General features: G+C 45.2%; 1 protein-coding gene across 1 annotated transcript in view; it reads left to right on the top strand.

Annotated features, from left to right (window-relative positions):
* C1H20orf194 (chromosome 1 C20orf194 homolog) overlaps positions 1-20,156 on the top strand; it is a 794,595-nt gene that overhangs the window by 421,821 nt on the left and 352,618 nt on the right. The window contains 1 exon segment of the mRNA XM_029594038.1: positions 1,962-2,049. Coding sequence (XP_029449898.1) covers positions 1,962-2,049 — 88 coding nt within the window.

Genomic DNA, 20,156 nt, shown 5'->3' with positions numbered 1-20,156 from the left:
TAGTGCCATGTCTCCTCCCTTCCTTCCTACCCTGTCCTTCCTGAATATGTTTCATTGTAAGCTGCCCTAGAGGCATCAGTTTGATTTCACTGTAAACCGGTGCGATATGTATATTATACAGGAACATCGGTATATAAAAATAAAAAATAAATAAATAAATAGATTGTAGCCTGTTATAACCATACCCCGGTTATGTTTTTCTGTGTACTACATCTCATTGAAAGCCACTACATCCAAATCAGCTTCTTCCATGATTGCCTCTAGATAGTTTAATTTATTGTGAAGGGTTGCTTTTCTTACATTAAAATCGAGGCAGTGTGCATTAATAATAATCAGAATAATAATAATCAGAAAAATAAATCATACCCCTTGTTCAATGTAATTTTCCAACTTTTGATGTAAACCGGTGTGATATGACCTGTCACGAATGTCGGTATAAAAAGAATTAAAATAAATAAATAAAAATAAAGACAGGGACTTTAGTTCCCATACTATGAGCACTAATGTACTTAGTTTTCCAGATGTTTCCCTTTTTCCCATTTTTATACAGGTATTTAATGTTTTACTTACTTTAAGGGATTTGTTACTGAGGATTTAGGTTAATTACTGCTTTAAGAAAACTGCCCTGAATTAGTAATGGATTTGGTCTAATTGGTGGGAACAACTGGTAAACTGGCTCACACCCCTAGGGGAAATTGCAGGGGTTTCTTGTGGTTTGCTCTGGTCCTTCTTATAGTTGTGATAGCAGTGTGTATGTGTTTGCCTTATCTGTTTATTGTTTAAGGGCCCAAACAATGTTTCCTATCACCTTGAATACAGTCAACATTCAGAGGTCAAGTATGACACAGAAGCTCTATGCTTCCCTCGATACAGCAGCTTCCCTGGAAAGGGACCTTCTCAGGATGAGTCATGTTGACAATGACGGGTAAGATCAGAGTACGCCCTCTGTCAACCTAAGACAGTCGCATGGCCCTGATGGTGATGATTTTCCCAATCATCAAGAGGGAAATGAGGATTTAGGTTAATTACTGCTTTAAGAAAACTGCCCCATGTTGACTAATAACAGAATAAAAAGGCCTGAAGAGAAAAAAATTCAGCCCAGAGACAGAACTGAGGCTGAGAATGGCATGAGAGCGCAGAGTGAATTCCTGATAAGAAAGGTGCCAAGAAAATTACAAGAAACAAAGGAAGCACTGAGTAAGCAGAATATGTGATGTCTGAGAAGTGCATGAAGGAAAATTACCAGCAAACGTAGGGGATGAGAGAGGGGAGGGGGAGAAGCATATGCGAGCCATGTTTAACAGTGTATAAAAGTCTAAGGCAAATTTAAAACTATGAGCCAACGGCATTGCACGAGAAACAGTATATTCTGTAATCGCCTCCGTTTACTTCCTGAAGGAAACACAATCCCGTTCCCTTCGGTTTCCGCTATTTTGATTTTTGTATGCATGCATGAAATAAATCCTGCCAGCTCTTATAAGATCTCTAAGCTACTTAATGTTATGTTTTGAAACTGAAAGTCTGTTTCATCACTGGCTATCTCTAGGGAGGAAACCAAGCGGGGTAAGATTCAAGGTTTTTAACATTACCCATTCCCAACGATCCTAGTTTAAAACTCTCCTCATTAGGTTTGCCATTTTGTTTTGGAAAATGTTGTGCCCTTTCTTCGCCAGGAGAAACCCATCTCTGCTCAGCAGTCTTTGAACCATCATCCAATGGTCTAGGAAGCCGAAGCGCTCTTGTCAACACCATCTACACAGCCATTCATTCATATCCAGAATGAGAGTACGAAAGTGTCAAATATTACTATTATCAATAGCCATCTAATGTTATCATTATTGCTGAGATATGAGACAAAGTATCCTTACAGAATGAAATGCAGATATAACATTTTATCACAGCTTTAACTGATAGTCCTAGAGGCTGATTGACTGCAGATTTAAACTGTTTTTAATTTTTAGGATGAAGAGTCCTTCCTTGGCACTTTCCTTACAGGTGGAGATGATGCATACATACATTCCAGCAATTTACAGGCCAGGCCTGAAGAGGGTAAGGTTCCCCCCACCCCCCTCCGTGAATTTAGATAAAATAGAATATAGAAAGGTTATGCTAACCTCTACTGACTTGTTTTCTTGGAAAAATCATTTGTATTTCAGAGCTGATATAATTAGGATCACTTGTCTATATAGAGAATCATGATTCTTAATGCTATTGTACTAATTTCTGATGCTGAATTCAAATGGTATCAAATATATGAGGTCAAATCGATTGTGATTTTTCAGCAGTAATAGAATAAAATGTGATTTAACACTTTTCATTCTATTTCATGCCCTGCTTTAAAATAGAAGGACTTTGGGAGAATTTAATCCTTTGAAAAATATTTAGACAATTTGTGCATTAACCCAGCAGCATTATTTTAATTTTACTTGTTTACGTATAAATGTATTTAGAACCAAAGGAATAAAAGAAAGCTCTGGCTTTACTAATTTATCAGGTTTCTCGGTCTCATTGGAGAGAGCCGAGGGTTCCAACACTCAAAGCATTTAGTTGTCTTCTTTTCTTTTATCTTCATTCAACTATGTAGATATTTTGAATCAAGCAGAACTATGTTCATGTGTAGATAATAACATTTTCAAACCATGAGATTTATCTTGCTTTATCTATTAATTCTCTCTATTTCCATGCCAGGAGTCTTGGGAGACAGAAGTATTTTAATTTATTGTTTAGCCTAAACTATATCCCATTGACAGTTCGAAAGTATAATTTGCTCTTGCTGCTCATATTCCTGCTCATTTCATACTCTGGGGCAAACTTATTTGTTTCTCTTAGCATGCCATAATATGGTGACATAGAATAAAGTTGACAGAGACACTGGAAATTATCATCCCTAAGACATCAAGAGATTTTTTAATGCATTCAGTCTCTGTTTTGATCACCTGGGTATTTATTTGCATACTTTGTAACTGTAATTTATTTCTTGTTTTATCTTTTTATAAATATAGTGCACTTTTTATCCTAGAAACATAGAAATGATGGCAGAAAAGGACCAAATGGTTCATCCAGTCTGCCCAGCAAGCTTATGGTAGCATCTGCCATATACCATACAGGATAACTCATTATCTTCAATGTTTAATGAACTTATAATTATTACTTTATAATGAGGCCTATTTACTAAGCTATGCTAATACACTATTAAAAAAACATGTCCTCAAATAAAAAGCAATATGATACTCACTGAGGGTAAATAATTAAATAGGTTCTCTATACCTATTAAATAACAAACACATTAGAGAACACACTGTATGATAACACATCAACCAACAATCCATGCAAACATTTTTATTGAGACCACACAATTAAAATATCTATCTAGACAATAAATACTATCTAACACATCCACTCATTCACAACCAAACCATTCAACCAATAAAAGCATCACACAATGTATGTTCTTCAACACTCGCAAAAATGATTTAACATATGTTAATCTAGTGAAAAATATACATAGTAATTCAACCCAAGGTTTCCATAACACCCCTGTAATATAAGCAAATTTTATATATGCAACTCTTATAGCTAATTAAATCAAAGGTTTGCCGAATCACACCATCGAAAACCTTCACAGCTGATATGTCTCTCAACTTAGAAGCAACACTATCCAATAGACTCTTCCTATTTCAAAACGTAGAAACGACACTGTCCAATGGACTCATCCAACCAAGAGATCCTTGTTTCACCTGAAAAACCGGGCTTCTTCAGGGATAAGTTTTTTGCCGAAATTCTACTCGCCAACCCTTCCACTTGAAACAAACAATACGGTTTAAACATTCACTCAAAACATCATGTAAATATATATCCTATTAAACCAGTAAACCTTACCTTCCCAATGCCCACACGTTCACACTAATGAAACCATCCAATTCTAAGGTCTCAGAAAAAATTTCACCTCGTAGAAATACGTTTAATCACATTTAAAGAGTGCCTTATAGGCAAAGATTCAAACCAATGCATCCAGTCGCAGAAACTGCAACCACAAAAACAATTAAAGATTAAAATAGCAAGAGTAAATATGCACACAAACCTGAGCAAACGCCGAACACGACACCTACTTACGTCAAAGACCGGAAATGACGAAAACATCCCACAGGTAGTGACACAAAACAAGGTCACCCCATACTCTTTTATATAAAGGAAATTGATCTAGTCAATCAAACGGAACGTCAAACAGCTAATAAACTTAATATATATATATATATATATATATGTCAAAGCTCATGCTAAATGACCACCCGTCCAAATTTATCCTTAAGAAAATAATCAAGCCACCACACCATTAGACTGTCTTAACGCTTAATCAAATGAAAGCCGTCCATTCAATTGGACCATTAAGTCCATGGGGGGAAATAGTATTCCAATTATGTATGAATCTTTGTTCAACACATCTCAATATTAAAGATAAATCACCCCCCAAATCTAATCTGACCATGATGAAAAACGAGGAAGCACTCAAGACATAGTGAAAGTGCAGACAGTTTTATGACTTGCTGACACTGTGGGTGAGACGCATGCTCCCCGAGAGTTGTGGTTCTCTTGTGTGCATCATTCGCCATCTGCGCGTCCAATTTGTAGTGGGAGGCGAACGGATGTAGTGAGGATTATAGGACTGTGTGGCAACAGTCGACATGCTCATACCCCTCAAACAACATAACATCCTGAACTCTTAATATTGTCAACCTTTGACATAACTGTTCCCCTTAAATGTTAACTGTTACCTTATTTTTACTCTCCCTGAACTCTTCCCCTCCCCCCGAATGTTAACTATTATCTGACTTGAATTATGATCTTTGTACTACCTCTCTAAAATGTTTTACACTGATCGAAAATTGTAAACCCTTGTGATGGCGAAACCGAATAGCGGTATATAAAACTCGATAGATAAATAAATAAAATAAATACCATTTCCACTGATAATGGAGGAGGACGCTCGCCTCTAAATGTTGGAGGTCTTACAATTTGTAGATGCTCCAAAAGAGGTAATGGTGTTCTCACAGGATAAGCAGGATGGTAGTCCTCACAAATGGGTGACATCGAGGATGGAGCCCTGTACGGAAAACTTTTCTGTCAAAGTTTCAACAAGCTTTGACTGACACTGGCACACTGGGTGCACTGAGCATGCCCAGCCTGCAATTATCCCTGTGAGCCACAGGTGTCTCCCTCAGTCTTCTTTTTTCCGCTCTGCAGTCAGCATAGCGGTTGGAGCTCTGTGAGGATTTTTTAACTAATTACCTCATGGAAACACTTAACTTTTCACTTCAAAAAACACTTTTCCCTGCACAGGTCTCCCTCCGCGTACGTTTTTACGACGCTCGGTGAGTACTAATTCTTATTTTTTGGTCGGTTTCTGTCACTATCTTAAGGCTGTTAACTGACTGAAGCCTTCCCTTCCCCCATTTTTCAGTTAACTTTAAACAGCTTGCGAGTGTCTCTGTGACACTCTGCTTGCTTATGCTAGTGGGGTAGGGATTTTTTCCTTAACTTTAGGACCTCTGTAGCTTCAAGTCCTTCGTTCCCTGGTACCCTCACGCAGTCGATACCCTATCGCTACACCGGGACCCTCCTAAACCGCCCTGGGCTTTTATATGTCATCAGCGCCCCCTCCCCCCACGGTGCCCTGATGCCTTTATCCATGTTTTTTGCTTTTCAGTGCTACCAGGCTTTTTCCTCCTACGCACTGTTTTTTTCCTTGGGCTTCCTCGGTGCTGTCCCTACCCGGATGCACGCCATTGACGCACACGCTGTTAGTCACTGCCATGCATACTCGGGTCGCCGCCACCGCTGCCCGAGACACTTTTTAACGATCCCAGGGTCACTTCATCGATGCCACCCCCCCTTTTGGGGATGCCATCGATGCCCCATCCTCCCCACCGATGTCCAGCCCTTTTCCATCGGTGGGCATCGGTGCCACATCGATTCGTCGGTGGGCATCGATGCCGGATGGTCCCCATCGGTGGACATCGGTGCCGGATGGTCCCCATCGATGGACATCGGTGCCGGATGGCTTGTCCGTCGATGGCATTGGTGCCGGATGGCCGTCCGTCGATGGCATCGGTGCCAGGTCCTTTTGCATCGATGGACACCGATGCCCAGGTGTTTCATCCATGGGCATCTATGTTAGAATGCATCCATCGAGGGCAGTCGATGCCAGGCTGCTCCCATCGGTGAAATTCGATGCCCAGGTGGGTCCCATCGGTGGGTATCCATGCCGGCTCGATTCCGTGGATGGGCGTTGATGCCAATGCCAGCCTTATGGCTGGCATCGATGCCCATGCCGATTCCAGGACTGGCGTTGATGCCGGGATGGAATTCATCGACTGGGAGATCCATGCCATCGATTCCATACGTGTCCATATCGATGCCACTGACACACGTGTCTGGGGCACCGATGCCATGTACACTTGGAAATCTGAGTCTGTCCAAATCGATACCGTCAACGTCTGTGGCCCTATAGTTGATGCCCGTGGCCATGCCACAAACGGCATAAATGCCCGCCTCCATGCATCGATGCCCTCGACACCTCCGTTTTCCTTCGGTGTCCTTGACGCCCTATTGATTCGACTTCGACTCAGTCGATGCCGGTATCTTTTTCAATAACGGCAATGTTTTTCGATTATTCGATTCTACATCGTTTCAAAGATACCTATGCCACTGCTGTCAGTGCCCGTCACTGTCGTCATTCTCCTGGCCAGTCATCGACGATTTTTCATACCCATTTTGATGATATCCTCGAAGCCCCTTAGGTTGCCTTCAATATCGTCAATACTGACATAGCACTGCCACATAATACCCTCGCCTCCTCACATTGCTCCACGCTTTGGGTTCTTTTTTAAGCCCCGTATTAGCTTAAGACACTCCATTGTGTCAGGAGCAGAGCAGGCGTGCTGACAGTTCGTCATCGATCGCCTTCCAGGACGACGAGGGCTTCCATCTCGGCGCTGGGGAAAGACCGGGCCGAGCACCGTGGCACCCATCATCGCCAACATCGTGATCGTCCGCCGCTGACGCCATCCAGCACATCGGTGCCATCCTTCTCCAGGCTGGACAACGCTCGGGCAGAGCGACATCACCACTGCCATCAGCACTGTTCCTACAGTTTTGGCAGTCCTTGGTGATCCAGAACTTCCGGATCCAGGTCCGACAGCTTCTGCATTGGCGTCACGACACATCGAGCCGCTGGGACGAGGGAAGGGAACATGAGTTCCGTTAGGGCTCCTCTGTTCCTGGCGTGCCCCACCGTCAAGTGGTGTGGGACTATGGCCATCTGTTACACTTAGCAGTCTAAACGCCACTCACGCCTGGCCTGTCTCCTCTGTACCTGTGCCACCATACCGGGTTTCAGAGCGAGATGGACGTTTACGTCCCCGGCCTTACCCTCGAGGACTCCGGAGACCGTCGGAGTCAACAATCTTCACCGGCTCGTCTTGCGGCGATCCACGTCGGATGGTAAGTACCCGCTTCGGCGGCATTCCCATAGAGTTGTGTTCTCCCATTCGGACCGTGGTTCGAAAAGTTCTGGGTCATGTGCCTTTTAGAACTGTATTAGTGTCACATATCGCTATGTTAGCTATGTTAGCCACAATATCAGGAGAACCCCTCTATCTTCTTGGGATTGCAGCAGGGCTTCTTCTCTTGTCAGTAACAAGTCCCTGTGCCGACCAATGCTCTGACTCTTGGTTCCCTCCCAACCAAGGTCCAGCTGCATTGGCTGATCTGCTAAACATGAGATTCAGCAACCATTGCCCCATGTACAAGTCCACCTTGAGGCCTGGCCACAGGTCTCAGTGTCTCCTTGTACAGCATACAGAAATGCGGGTACCACTTACCGCTCACACACCTGCAGGAGCCTACATGATATCCTCCATTGGGACACCTCCTGGTCTCCCATCTGGTCAGATATCAGAGCGGCCACCCCACCTTGTACCAAAGTCCCGGTACACTCCCCCAGGCGCTACGAAGTGCAGAGGGGAGAAGGGAGGGGGGTTGGGGAGTTTTAATTGCACTATTCTTTCTTTTAACAGAAAATAGTTACTCTCCGCACATCCTGGACCTAAGAAAATCCAACTTTCTTTAGACGTCACAGGTACAATGGTATCTTTGGTTACCATCACTCCATACTGCAGTAAGTACATTATTTTAATGTTTCTATGTGCTTTATGGAGAGTCAACATTACAACCCCAAGCTCTGCCGCTGGCACCAGCTTCGGTAAGTGAACTGTCTCTTGCATCACTGTTGGTGAATGCTGTTTTCTCTGCGGAGTGTAACATCATTCACTTTCCTTGCATAGACTACTGCTAACCACTTTCAGTACATGCAAGGAGCTCTCACTTTTTTCAGGACTCACTATACATTTACTAACTGGGATTACTGTCACTGCCATAAATCCCTTCTGTAACACTTCTGGACACCACAGTCTTAAGACCCTCTTGTCCAGCATGCGCACAGACATTCTGATACATTGTTATATGTTCCTGCGCATATTTTCCATAACCTCAGCCTTTCAACTTTTCATGGTTGGGCTATGGGGTTTCTTCCCACTATGCATTTTTCTCATAATTCAAAACTGCTATGGGTTATATTCAGTGACATTCTATACTCAATGGACCTAAGTGGTTTCATTGCTTTCGTCCCTGATTCTTATCCCAGTTCGAACTAGGACCTAGTCTCCTTCGACTCATGCTCGCAATTCCTTAGGGTTATAAAGTTTCTCCTGAAAGCTGTCAACCCATTATGCATCTATTGCACTCCAGCATAGTTTCTCATAAACTTCCTGGACGTTGCACCCATGAGTTATGCCCTTATGCCTTCCAATACTGCTTTTGCAACAATTCTTTGTGCATACAGACAGACAGCATAGGGACAATGTGCTTTCCAACTCATAAGCACGCATTACCTCTTAGCTGCTCTGCTAGACAGCTGCGCAGCTCTACCCTTGGCCCTTGTTCACTTCATGCGTCCTTGGGCCACATATCTAAGAGATTTAATGAACGCTCTATCAGACCTTCTCCACGTAGGTTCTATCCTCTCGAATGGTCTCAATTACATGTGTACAGGGCAAATCTTTTAACGCTGAGTTTAACTAAACTTTCCTCGGCGTCTGCATCATTCCATACGATGCACAGGTTCTGCTCCCTGCACATGTTTCCTATGCGTTCCCTTAGATGCCTTTTCTTCCATCAAAGGCCTCTTCAATATATCTCTTCTGCTGCCTCTCGTAGCCAGCATTCTTCTAATGTTGAACTGGGATGGGGTTCAGTATTCTTTTCCCCACTCCCTGACTGAGATCAGTATGCTTTCCCATACTTCTCAATCCATCATATCAGTAACCTTTTATTCTCTCACCAGTCAGTCCCAAATCATAGACTTACTGATGTTCTTAGGTTCTGGTAGCGTCACAAAACCTTCTAAACATAAATCTTGCCGTTTAATATGGCAGGCTTTACCTCCTGACGCTAAAAAAAAAAAAAAAAAAGAGGTATTACCCCTTTTACTTTTCCACCATTTTTTCTTACTCCCTCGGATTCTGTTCTCCAGACATCCTCCACATAGATACACCTTTCTCTTAGGAGGTGTATCGTTTTGGGAGTTGGGTGCCCGTTTTCGGTAATCCTCTCTGAGTCGGCTTACCATGGATTATCCACTGATCAAGCCGCCTCTATTTCTCTAATCACGGAATGAACATATATATTCTCCTTATAAGTCTCATACATTCTACGTTTGAGCCTTTCCATTCCTCTCTTCCACAGTTTGGCAAGGGAACTTCTTTCCCTCTTAATGTCATTCCTGCCAGCAGGGTCCGTGAGTTATGCACTCTTTCCATACTCACCTGACTCCGTTCCTCTGCCACTGAGTAGTTCTACGCATTCAACTTTCTATCCTTTTCAGGTAGATGTTGTATCTCCTTTCCTCAGGAAATACTCTATTAATTTTTCCTAACCTCTCTCTCTCGCCCTAGGGAGAGACTGGGTTTTCCACATTCCTGGACAGTAATGCTGCGCTTACATTCTATCTACATTGCACTGCATTCCATGTGAATTCCACTTGACTCTTTCCTTCATGCAAGGGTCAAGCTGCTACTTCCAGTGGCCACACAGACCTAATCCTTCTGATTAAGTGGTCTATATTTCCTTTCCTACCAACAAGCAGACATTTCACTACAACACTGTGGGTATCCACATACTGTTGTGTCCGTCTTAGCCTTAACAGCTTCCCTTTGGTTACTGCTGCTTGTACTTTTTTATCAGGTTGCAGCCTGGAGTCCTCTCCATACCTTCGCAGCCTATTATTGCTTACATTTGACTAGCCGGCATGCTCCATGTTTGGCCAGTCCGCCTACTCTTACTTTTTTCAATTCACTACCCAACATCCTTCCACGAACCCATTATGGTGTTGCGGATGCCCTCCGTTCCCATTTCCCCCTCAGTCGTTACGCCTTTGCGCATCTGCGGTGTATCTGGTGCATTCCCGGGCATCCTCAGCTCGGTACTCACCCATTTGTGAGGACTACCATCCTGCTTGTCCTGTGAGAAAGCAAATGTTGCTTACCTGATGTAACAGGTGTTCTCACAGGACAGCAGGATGTTAGTCCTCACGAAACCCGCCCGCCACCCCGCGGAGTTGGGTCTGTATACTTTTATTTTAGTTTCGCTTGCGCTTTTTAGCTATAAGACGAGACTGAGGGAGACACCTGTGGCTCACAGGGATAATTGCAGGCTGGGCATGCTCAGTGCACCCAGTGTGCCAGTGTCAGTCAAAGCTTGTTGAAACTTTGACAGAAAAGTTTTCCGTACAGGGCTCCATCCTCGATGTCACCCATTTGTGAGGACTAACATCCTGCTGTCCTGTGAGAATACCTGTTACATCAGGTAAGCAACATTTGCTATACCAGTGCACAAAGTTCTGCTTGACCTCTTGCACCGCCTGTGGGACCATCCAGGTACTGTACCTCCCGTCAACAGAAAGACAGATGCTATGTAACTAGTTCAGCAAGCCCCAGGCTTTCAAAAGAGCCAGCTGCCCCACCATTCTGTAATGGTGGAATCGGCCCAAAAGAAGGCTAAAACATCCTGTCCACACTCCTCTGCTCCTCCTGGAATGGAACAGAAGGCGTTGGATGCATTGGAGAGCAGAGTTTTTCAAGGATCTATTTTGATAGCGCGAATAGCAGCATATCAATTATACATGACCCAATATAACAGGAATCTCTGGAAACAAGTCCAGGAATTCGCAGAGACCTTACCACAGCAACGTCAAGAAAACTTGTCCTCCATCCTTCAAAAAGGAATGGAAGTAGGTAAACACGAGGTCAGAGCTGCTTATGACTCCTTTGAAACAGCATCCAGAGTCTCAGCAGTGGGCATCAGTGCTAGACGCTGGGCCTGGCTTAAAGCCTCAGACCTATGCCCGGAGGTGTAGGACAAACTCGCAGATCTCCCCTGTACAGGAGAAAACCTGTTTGGGGACAAGATCCAAGATGCAGTGGCCCAGTTAAAGGACCATCATGAGACCCTGCATCAGCTTTCAACTGTCATCTCAGACGCACCTTCCGTAGCCCACAGGAGCACACGCAGGGACACCAGAAAGCAATTCTACAGTCCAGGCAGATATTATCCTCCCATGTCCCGTGCTTGACCAGCTCGGGCCCCTCAGAGAGGACATGCATGCCAAGTGAGGACACCTAGAGCGCAGCCAGCTGCACAAGCTGGTCCTGCGACTGGATTTTGACTCCTTTCCAGAGAGCAGCAGACACCACCCCTTGATCTCGCAACCCAGATCACCAGTGAGAGGCCGTCTCTGAACAAATTGGCACCCAATTTCTATGGACCAATGGGTATTATCCATCATATAACCCATGGTTAGTCTAAATTTTTCAATTGTACCCCTATACTCTCTGTCCATTCCAACCTGGAGCTGGGAAGATCACACAGGACTTCTTGAGTCAGAGCTCTCGACCCTTCTGTCGGCCAGGGTTGTACAACCGGTTCCCTCTACTCAACAGGGGAGAGGGTTCTACTCACGATATTTCTTAATCCCAAAAAAGACCAGCGGCCTCCGGCCTATTCAGGATCTCCATGCCTTAAACACATTTCTTCACAAGGAATGGTTCAGAATGGTGTCCCTGGGCACCATGCTCACTCTCCTACAACAAGGGGATTGGCTCAACTCTCTGGACCTTCAGGACGCATACGCCCATATTGCAATCTTCCCTCCTCATCGCAAATACTACGATTTGTAGTGGGTCACGGGCACTATCAATACAAAGTACTACCATTCGGCCTGGCCTCAGCGCCCCGAGTGTTCATGAAGTGTCTGACAGTCGTGGCTGCACAGTTACGCCGCAGGGGTGTCCATGTTTTTCCATATCTAGACGACTGGCTCATAAAAAGCCAGTCCAGGCGAGGAGCCCTCAACTCCCTCAGTATCACCATATTTCTGTTGCACTCATTGGAATTTCTGATCAACTGCCCAAAATACCACTTGTCACCGTCTCACCTTCTCTCCTTTATAGGATCAGAATTGAACACAGCAGTGGCCAAGGGATTCTTACCCGACGATCGCGCAACCACACTGTCCAAATTCCCCAGCTCTATCCGCGATCAACAAACAGCCTCGGCTCACCAAGTACTCAAGTTGCTCGGCCATATAGCGTCAACAGTCCATATCACCCCAATGGCACGCCTAGCCATGAGAATGACACAATGGACACTAAAATCTCAGTGGCACCAAGCTACTCAACCTCTTTCATCCCTTGTCCACCTAACGAGACAGCTTCGTTTGTCCCTTGGCTGGTGGGCTCACAAGGCCAACTTACAAACAGGTCTTCCCTTCCAGCAACCAGCTCCTCAGGTGACTTTAACCGCGGATGCCTCCAATCTAGGTTGGGGAGCTCATGTTGAAGGCCTTCAAACCCAAGGGATTTGGACAAAAGCCGAAGCAACCTATCAGATCAACTTCCTAGAGCTTTGAGTGATACGGTACACCCTTTATGCATTCATGGACTACCTCTCGATCAAAGTAGTTTTGATTCAAACAGACAACCAAGTTGCAATGTGATACCTGAACAAACAGGGGGCACGGGCTCATACCTGCTCTTCCAGGAGGCGGCACAGATTTGGGCCTGGGCCCTGTCGCACTCAATACTACTGCGAGCCACTTATCTGGCAGGCATACAGAACGCAGTAGCGGGCCACGTCAGCCGAAGTTTCCAGGCCCACAATTGGTCTCTGGATCCCTCTTTCGCAAGCAAACTCTTCCACCGGTGGGGTTAGCCGAATATCGACCTCTTTGCATCCTATCAGAACCGCAAAGTGGAATGCTTCTGCTCACTGCACAGGGACCCCGAAGAGCACCAACCATGGATACCTTTGCCTGTCCCTGGAACACAGGTCTACTATATGCGTACCCTCCGATCCCACTAATAAGCAAGACTCTCGTGAAGCTACAACAGGACCCGAGGCTCAATGATACTCAGCCCCGTATTGGCTGCGCCAAGTCTGGTTTCCCATACTTCTCGACCTATCTGTTCAGGAACCCATTCGCCTAGGCACAGCACCCGACCTCATAACACTGAATCACGGCAAGTTACGCCACCCGAACCTCCAAAACCTGTCTCTGACAGCCTGGATGTTGAAAGGTTGATACTACTACCCCTCAGTCTTTCTAGTAGCGTCTCTCAAGTCCTCGTAGCTTCACGAAAGCCTTCCACGCGAAAGTCTTACTGCTCTAAGTGGAAGAGGTTTACCTTGTGGTGCACACAGAAGGGCTTTGGTCCCTTTTCTTGCCCCACACCGAAACTCTTAGAATATTTCTGGCACCACTCGGAATCTGGTCTCCAGACCTCCTCTATACGAATACACCTTAGTGTCATCTCTGCGTACCATTAAGGAACAGGGGATGCCCCGATAATGGCTCAACCCCTTGTAGGTCGCTTCATGAGAGGCTTATTACAGCTTAAGCCTCCTTTTCGTCCACCGATCTTGGCATGGGACCTCAGTGTGGTACTTGCACGGCTCATGCATCCTCCTTTTGAGCCTCTGCACTCCTGTGAACTCAGATATCTTAAATGGAAAGTAATTTTTTTAGTAGCCATCACTTCTGCTCTCAGGGTAAGTGAGTACAGGCCTTTGTGACCTACTCACCCTACACAAGGTTCCTCCATGATAGTGTGGTTCTCCGCACTCAGCCTAAATTCCTTCCTAAACTGGTAACGGATTTCCACTTAAATCAGTCCAAAGTCTTACCCACTTTCTTTCCAAGGCCTCACGCTTACCCGGGTGAGCAAGCTTTGCACACCTTGGACTGTAAGCATGTGCTTGCATTTTATTTAGACCGCACTGCAGCCCACAGGAAGTCCACCCAACTCTTTGTTTCTTTTGAGAAAAACAAGCTTGGAGTTGCAGTGGGCAAGCAGACTCTCTCCAACTGGTTGGCAGACACTATTGCATTCTGCTACCAGCAAACAGGCCTTCCACTTCAGGGACGAGTGAAGGCGCACTCAGTAAGCCCATGGTAACGTCAGTAGCACACTACCATTCAGTACCGATTGCCGACATCTGCAGGGCTGCGACATGGAGCTTTCTCCACACCTTCGTAGCCCACTACTGTCTTGACAAGGCTGGTAGACAAGACTCCGTCTTTGGCCAGTCTGTCCTATGAAACTTATTTTCAGTGTAGAAACCCAATTCATCCTACCTCAACCCGCTGTGAATTTCAGGCTGCCTCATCATTGCCAACAGCAGCCTAGTTGTGCGTGTTGCACATGTGTGCTGCTTGGCTTCCTTCATTATAAGTCAGCCTGTAGCTTGCTATTCACCCAGTAGCTTGCTATTCACCCATATGTGAGAACTAGCATCCTGCTTGGCCTGGGAGAAAGGAGAAATGCTTACCTGTAACAGGTGTTCTCCCAGGACAGCAGAATGTTAGTCCTCATGAAACCCGCCTGCCACCCCACGGAGTTGGGTTCGATACAGTTTTCTTATTTTATTTTTTGCTTGTACTTTTTGCTACAAACAAGACTGAAGGAGGACCCCGTGTGGCCACAGGGTTAGTGTCATTCTCAATGTGCCAGTCAAAGTTCTAGAAACTTTGACAAAATTATTCCGTGACACGTCTCCAACTGATGATGTCACCCATATGTTGAGGACTAACATCCTGCTGTCCTGGGAGAACACCTGTTACAGGTAAACAACTCTGCTTTACCTGCCCACCTTCCTGGAGAGTTGACTACTCAGCTTAAGCTTAAAAAAAAAAAAAGCTATGGAAAAGACTGAGAGGGTCCAGAGGCAGTGACCATGCATGCTCAGAAAGACTTCTGACATCTAAGTCTGTGTTGGCATTGTCAGTTGATATCACCCACTGGTTTGGTTTACTTATCCTGTTGTCCACAGAGAACAGCTGTTTACCTCCACTGTTTTACCTCAGTAGAGCCTCATACCGTGACCTCATGTTCTAGAACAATTTTTCCTCTGAAAAGATTTTCCTCTTGTATCTTTTTTATACCATTGAGCCATCTGACTGCCTCTATTATATCCTCCCTGTCACTCCTTTTCTGGGATATACTTTTTTAGGTTTTTATGCTTATAGATCTTGTACTATTTTGTTAGCCCCTCTCTGGATGTCTTCCAGAATTGGACAGAATCTAGGTGAGGTCTCATCTATGACTTTTGCAAAGACATTATAACTCCTTTTTTTCTGCTGAATATCCTAGCATCTCTCTGGCCCTGGTCACTTTTTTATCGCAGTGTTTGACTACCTTGAAGGCATGTTCATCCCATAGTCTTTCTTGGTTTGTACACATTAGTATCTCACCCTGTGTCATTCATTGCTCTCTTCTTTAATGTTGGCAAATAGTGATGCACTGCTTTTTGGGCCTAATAGTTTTTGTGCTCTAGAATTATTTAAATAAATTAATCAAAGTTGAGATCAGTCTTGTGTTTTAGCAAAGAAGATGGAGAATAGAATAAAATTCAACTAAGCACAGCTCAGTTGCTGATCATAGCAGCAGTTGAATCAAAAAATGGAGCAGCATTGTCCATACAAAATAATAGTATATAAAATAAAGTTAGTTATATTTTGAAATCATAAAGAGAGCTGTAGGTTTAAGTCAGTAACTATTAGGGCTGCTTTCATTCTTGTGGGCTAATGTCTATAGGATGCTGATGCTGCTCCTATTACTGCTTCACATTTCTATAGCGCTATATATCATACTAAGTGCTGTACAAACATACAAAAAGACAGAACATGCTGATGTACTTTTCCATGTACAATAAGGAACAAAAGTGGGGTCTGACAAAGACTAACATTTAAAAGCTCCAAAGTGTTATAAATTCCTATCTTACTGTCAACTCTGCAGATAGGGGTTGAGTTTTGGATCCTTGACATGGGGAATCCTTGGGACACATTCTAGATCCATCACACTGCTTTTCGTTTACTCTGCCAAATTTGCTCAGCTTAAATTGTTGCCCTTGCTCCTGGTTTCTGCAGTATTTCATAATAATGAGGGCCTAGGGCAGGCCCATCCCTCCCATGCATGCGTCAGGTGATTAGGTGAGTGTTGCTTTCCCGATTTCCCTCTTTCAGGCGCCAGAGACTCAGGAGATGTCAGAAAGGAGGGTATGAGCCAGGCGCAGAGTGATGACGCTGGCTGGCCTTGAAATACGGCAACCCAATAGCGCCATTTCCTTTTTGTGCCAGCCAGCATTTCCACCCATGTACCCCTGTTTCTCTTGTTTTCGTTCTATTATGGTAAACATAGAAACATATATATATATATATATTTTTATTTTTTTAATTTTTTTTTTCTTCATTCTCTTATGGTAAGGGACTATATGGAAAAAACGTCAGATTATTTATTTATGAACTTTTAATATACCGACATTCATAGAACGCATCACGCCGGTTTACAATTAACTCAAAGAAAGGAAAATTACATTTAACGGGGGTGGGGCGAGGGGAGCAGGCAAGAAAAGGGGAGAAAAGAAGGGCTGGGAACGAGAAGGACTGAGTAGAATACTGAAACGAAGTAAAGAGGAGAGAGTGGAGAGGAACCAAAATAGCTATAGAAACTTACTATATTTACATCATTGGGAGAGTACATAAAGTAACTGGGCTAGCTATATACATAAATATATTGTAAGGCGAGTTCTGCGGGGCAGGGTGGGCCTTGTCTAGGTTTGGTTAGTATCCGGGTAGGCCTGTTTGAAAAGCCATGTCTTGATGCCTTTTTTAAAATTGCGTAAGATTGGTTCTAGACGGAGATCAGTGGGAAGGGAGTTCCAGAGGGAGGGGCCAGCAATGGAGAAGGCTCTTTGTCTAGTGAGGGTAAGGTGTGCAGTTTTGAGGGATGGGGTGTGAAGGGTGCCTGCAAGGGGAGGTTCTGGTGGGGCGGTTAGAGGATCGGAAACGTGGCAGTTCTTCGAGCCAGGGAGGGTTGTCTTTGTAAAGCGTGTTGTGCAGGATGGTGAGAGTTTTGTATTGAACGCGGAAAGGGATGGGAAGCTAGTGCAGATCCTTTAGAATGGGGGTGATGTGGTCCCTTTTGCGGGTGTTGGTTATGATTCTCGCCATTGAGTTCTGCAGTATTTGCAAGGGTTTAATAGTTGATAACGGGAGGCCTAAAAGAAGGGAATTGCAGTAGTCCAGTTTAGATAGAATGGTCATTTGCAGAACTAGGCGGAAGTCCTGGGTGTGGAGGAGGGGCTTAAGTTTTTTAAGGACATGGAGTTTGTAGAAACCCCCCTTTATTAGAGACTTAATGTGGGGTTTGAAGTTTAGGCATTGATCTAGTGAGATGCTTAGGTCTCTTACGGAGTGTAGCGGGGTAAGGGCTGAGGCAGAGTTATGAGGGGTGGATATAGATGTGTGTTCCGGTTGCTTCAAGATGATGAGGATTTCGGTTTTAGATGCGTTTAGTGCAAGGTGGAGGTTAGATAATAGGGAATTGATAGAAGCAAGGCAAGATTCCCAGAATTGCAGGGATTCCATTAGGGTTTTTTGAATAGGGATAAGGATTTGCACATCATCAGCATACAGGAAAAACTTCGGCAGAGTGGTAATAGGAAAATATTGAATAGGGTGGAGGATAGAGAGGAACCTTGGGGAATACCTTGTGTAAGTGGAATGTGCGATGATTCAGACTTATCAATTTTTACTAAGTATTCTCTGTGGGAGAGATAGGATGAAAACCATGATAGTGCTGAGTCGGCGATGCCTATTTCTGCCAGGCAGGAAATGAGGATTTGGTGGTTGACAGTATCAAAGGCTGCCGAGATATCTAGGAGGACAAGTAAATACGATTTGCCTTGGTCCATGCCTATGAGGATAGTGTCTGTTATTGCTAGTAAGAGATTTTCAGTAGGGATGTGAATCGTTTTTTGATGATTCAGGCGGGCGATGAAAAAGGCCGCGATCCCTGCGTCGGGTCCCTTTAAAGTGGGACTGACGTCACGGGCGCGCCGCCGTCGCTCCTGGTGACGTCACCCCTCAGCGCCCTGGCTGTAATCCTGTGTGGCACTCCACGTGGATACAACAACGTAAGTGGGGGCTGGTAGGGGCTGTGTTGGGTGGTGCTGCTGGTTCCCTGCCCTGTGCTGTGGGGGCGCCCCCTCCCTCCCTTTTTTCCCGTGACCGCGTCCTACGCCGCCGGGGGTGCTGCCGTTAAGGGTGGGCTTCGGGCAGCCGCACCGGGCCCACCTATCAATCATCAGATATATTTTAAATCGTCAAAATCATTAGAGCCGCGATACAATAGCAATTTCCCCGATTTATCGTCAAAAAATCGTAAATCGGGGGAGGGGGGAGGGTGGGAAAACCGGCACACCAAAACAACCCTAAAACCACCCCGACCCTTTAAAACAAATCCCCCACCCTCCCGAACCCCCCCAAAATGTTTTAAATTACCTGGGGTCCAGTGGGGGGGGGGGGCCCCGGCGCGATCTCCCGCTCTCAGGCCACAGCTGCGTTAATAGAAATGGCGCCGGTGGCCCTTTGCCCTTACCATATGACAGGGCAAAGGTAGCCATTTTGGTTCCTGTCACCCGACGTCACAAGTGCAGGAGATCGCTCCCGGACCCCCGCTGGACCCCCAGGGACTTTTGGCCAGCTTGGGGGGGCCTCCTGACCCCCACATAACTTGCCAAAAGTCCAGCGGGGGTCCGGGAGCGACCTCCTGCACTCGTGCCGTATTGCCAATATTCAAAATGGCGCCGGCGCTACCTTTGCCGTGAGGTAATTTAAAACATTTGGGGGGGGGGGTTCGGGAGGGTGGGTGATTTGTTTTAAAGGGTCGGAGTGGGTTTTAGGGTTGTTTTGGGTTTTAGGGTTGTTTTGGTGTGCCGGTTTTCCCGCCCTCCCCCGATTTACAATTTTTTAACAAAAAAAAACCATGACTATCAGATTTCCCTCCCCCCCCAGCCAAAATCGATCGTGAAGACGATCGATCACACGATTCACATCCCTAATTTTCAGTATTGCGACCTTTGCGAAAACCAAATTGTGATGGGTGTAGGATATTGTAGTCTTCAAGGAAGTCAGTGAGTTGCTTGTTGACAACCTTTTCAAGGATTTTGGAGATGAAAGGAAGGTTGGATATAGGCCGGTAGTTTGCTGGGTCAGTGGGGTCGAGGGAGGGTTTTTTGAGGAGGGGCTTGACAACAGCAAGTTTAAGAGAGTCTGGGACTTTACCAAAAGCAAGGGAGCAATTAACTATGTCAGCTAAGGGTTTTGCAGTGGCAGTGGGGATGGAGAGGAGGGTTTTCGAGGGGATTGTGTCTGAAATGTGTGTAGCAGGTTTCATCTTTTTCAGGATGGATTCAATCTCCAAGGATGATGTGAAGTCGAGAGACCCAAAATTGACTCCATTGTTATTTGGGTGTGGAGAGGTGGGGGAAGGATTGGTGGGGAAGCGAAGGAGAATATTGGTGATTTTGTTCTGGAAGTACTTAGCTAGTACTTCGCATTTATCTTTGACGTTTTCTTCGTGGGAGGTGGGAGGGGTGGTCTTTGTGAGATCCGCAACATATGAGAAAAGGGCATTTGAGTTGAATTGATAATCATGAATTTTAGCTGAGTAGAAATCTCGTTTGGCTTGGAGAGTGGCTTGATG

Source organism: Rhinatrema bivittatum, chromosome 1 (assembly GCF_901001135.1).
Source record: "Rhinatrema bivittatum chromosome 1, aRhiBiv1.1, whole genome shotgun sequence".
Taxonomy (NCBI): Eukaryota; Metazoa; Chordata; class Amphibia; order Gymnophiona; family Rhinatrematidae; genus Rhinatrema; species Rhinatrema bivittatum.
The sequence above is the reverse complement of the archived record's forward strand: the minus strand, read 5'-3'. Positions and strand labels throughout refer to the sequence as shown.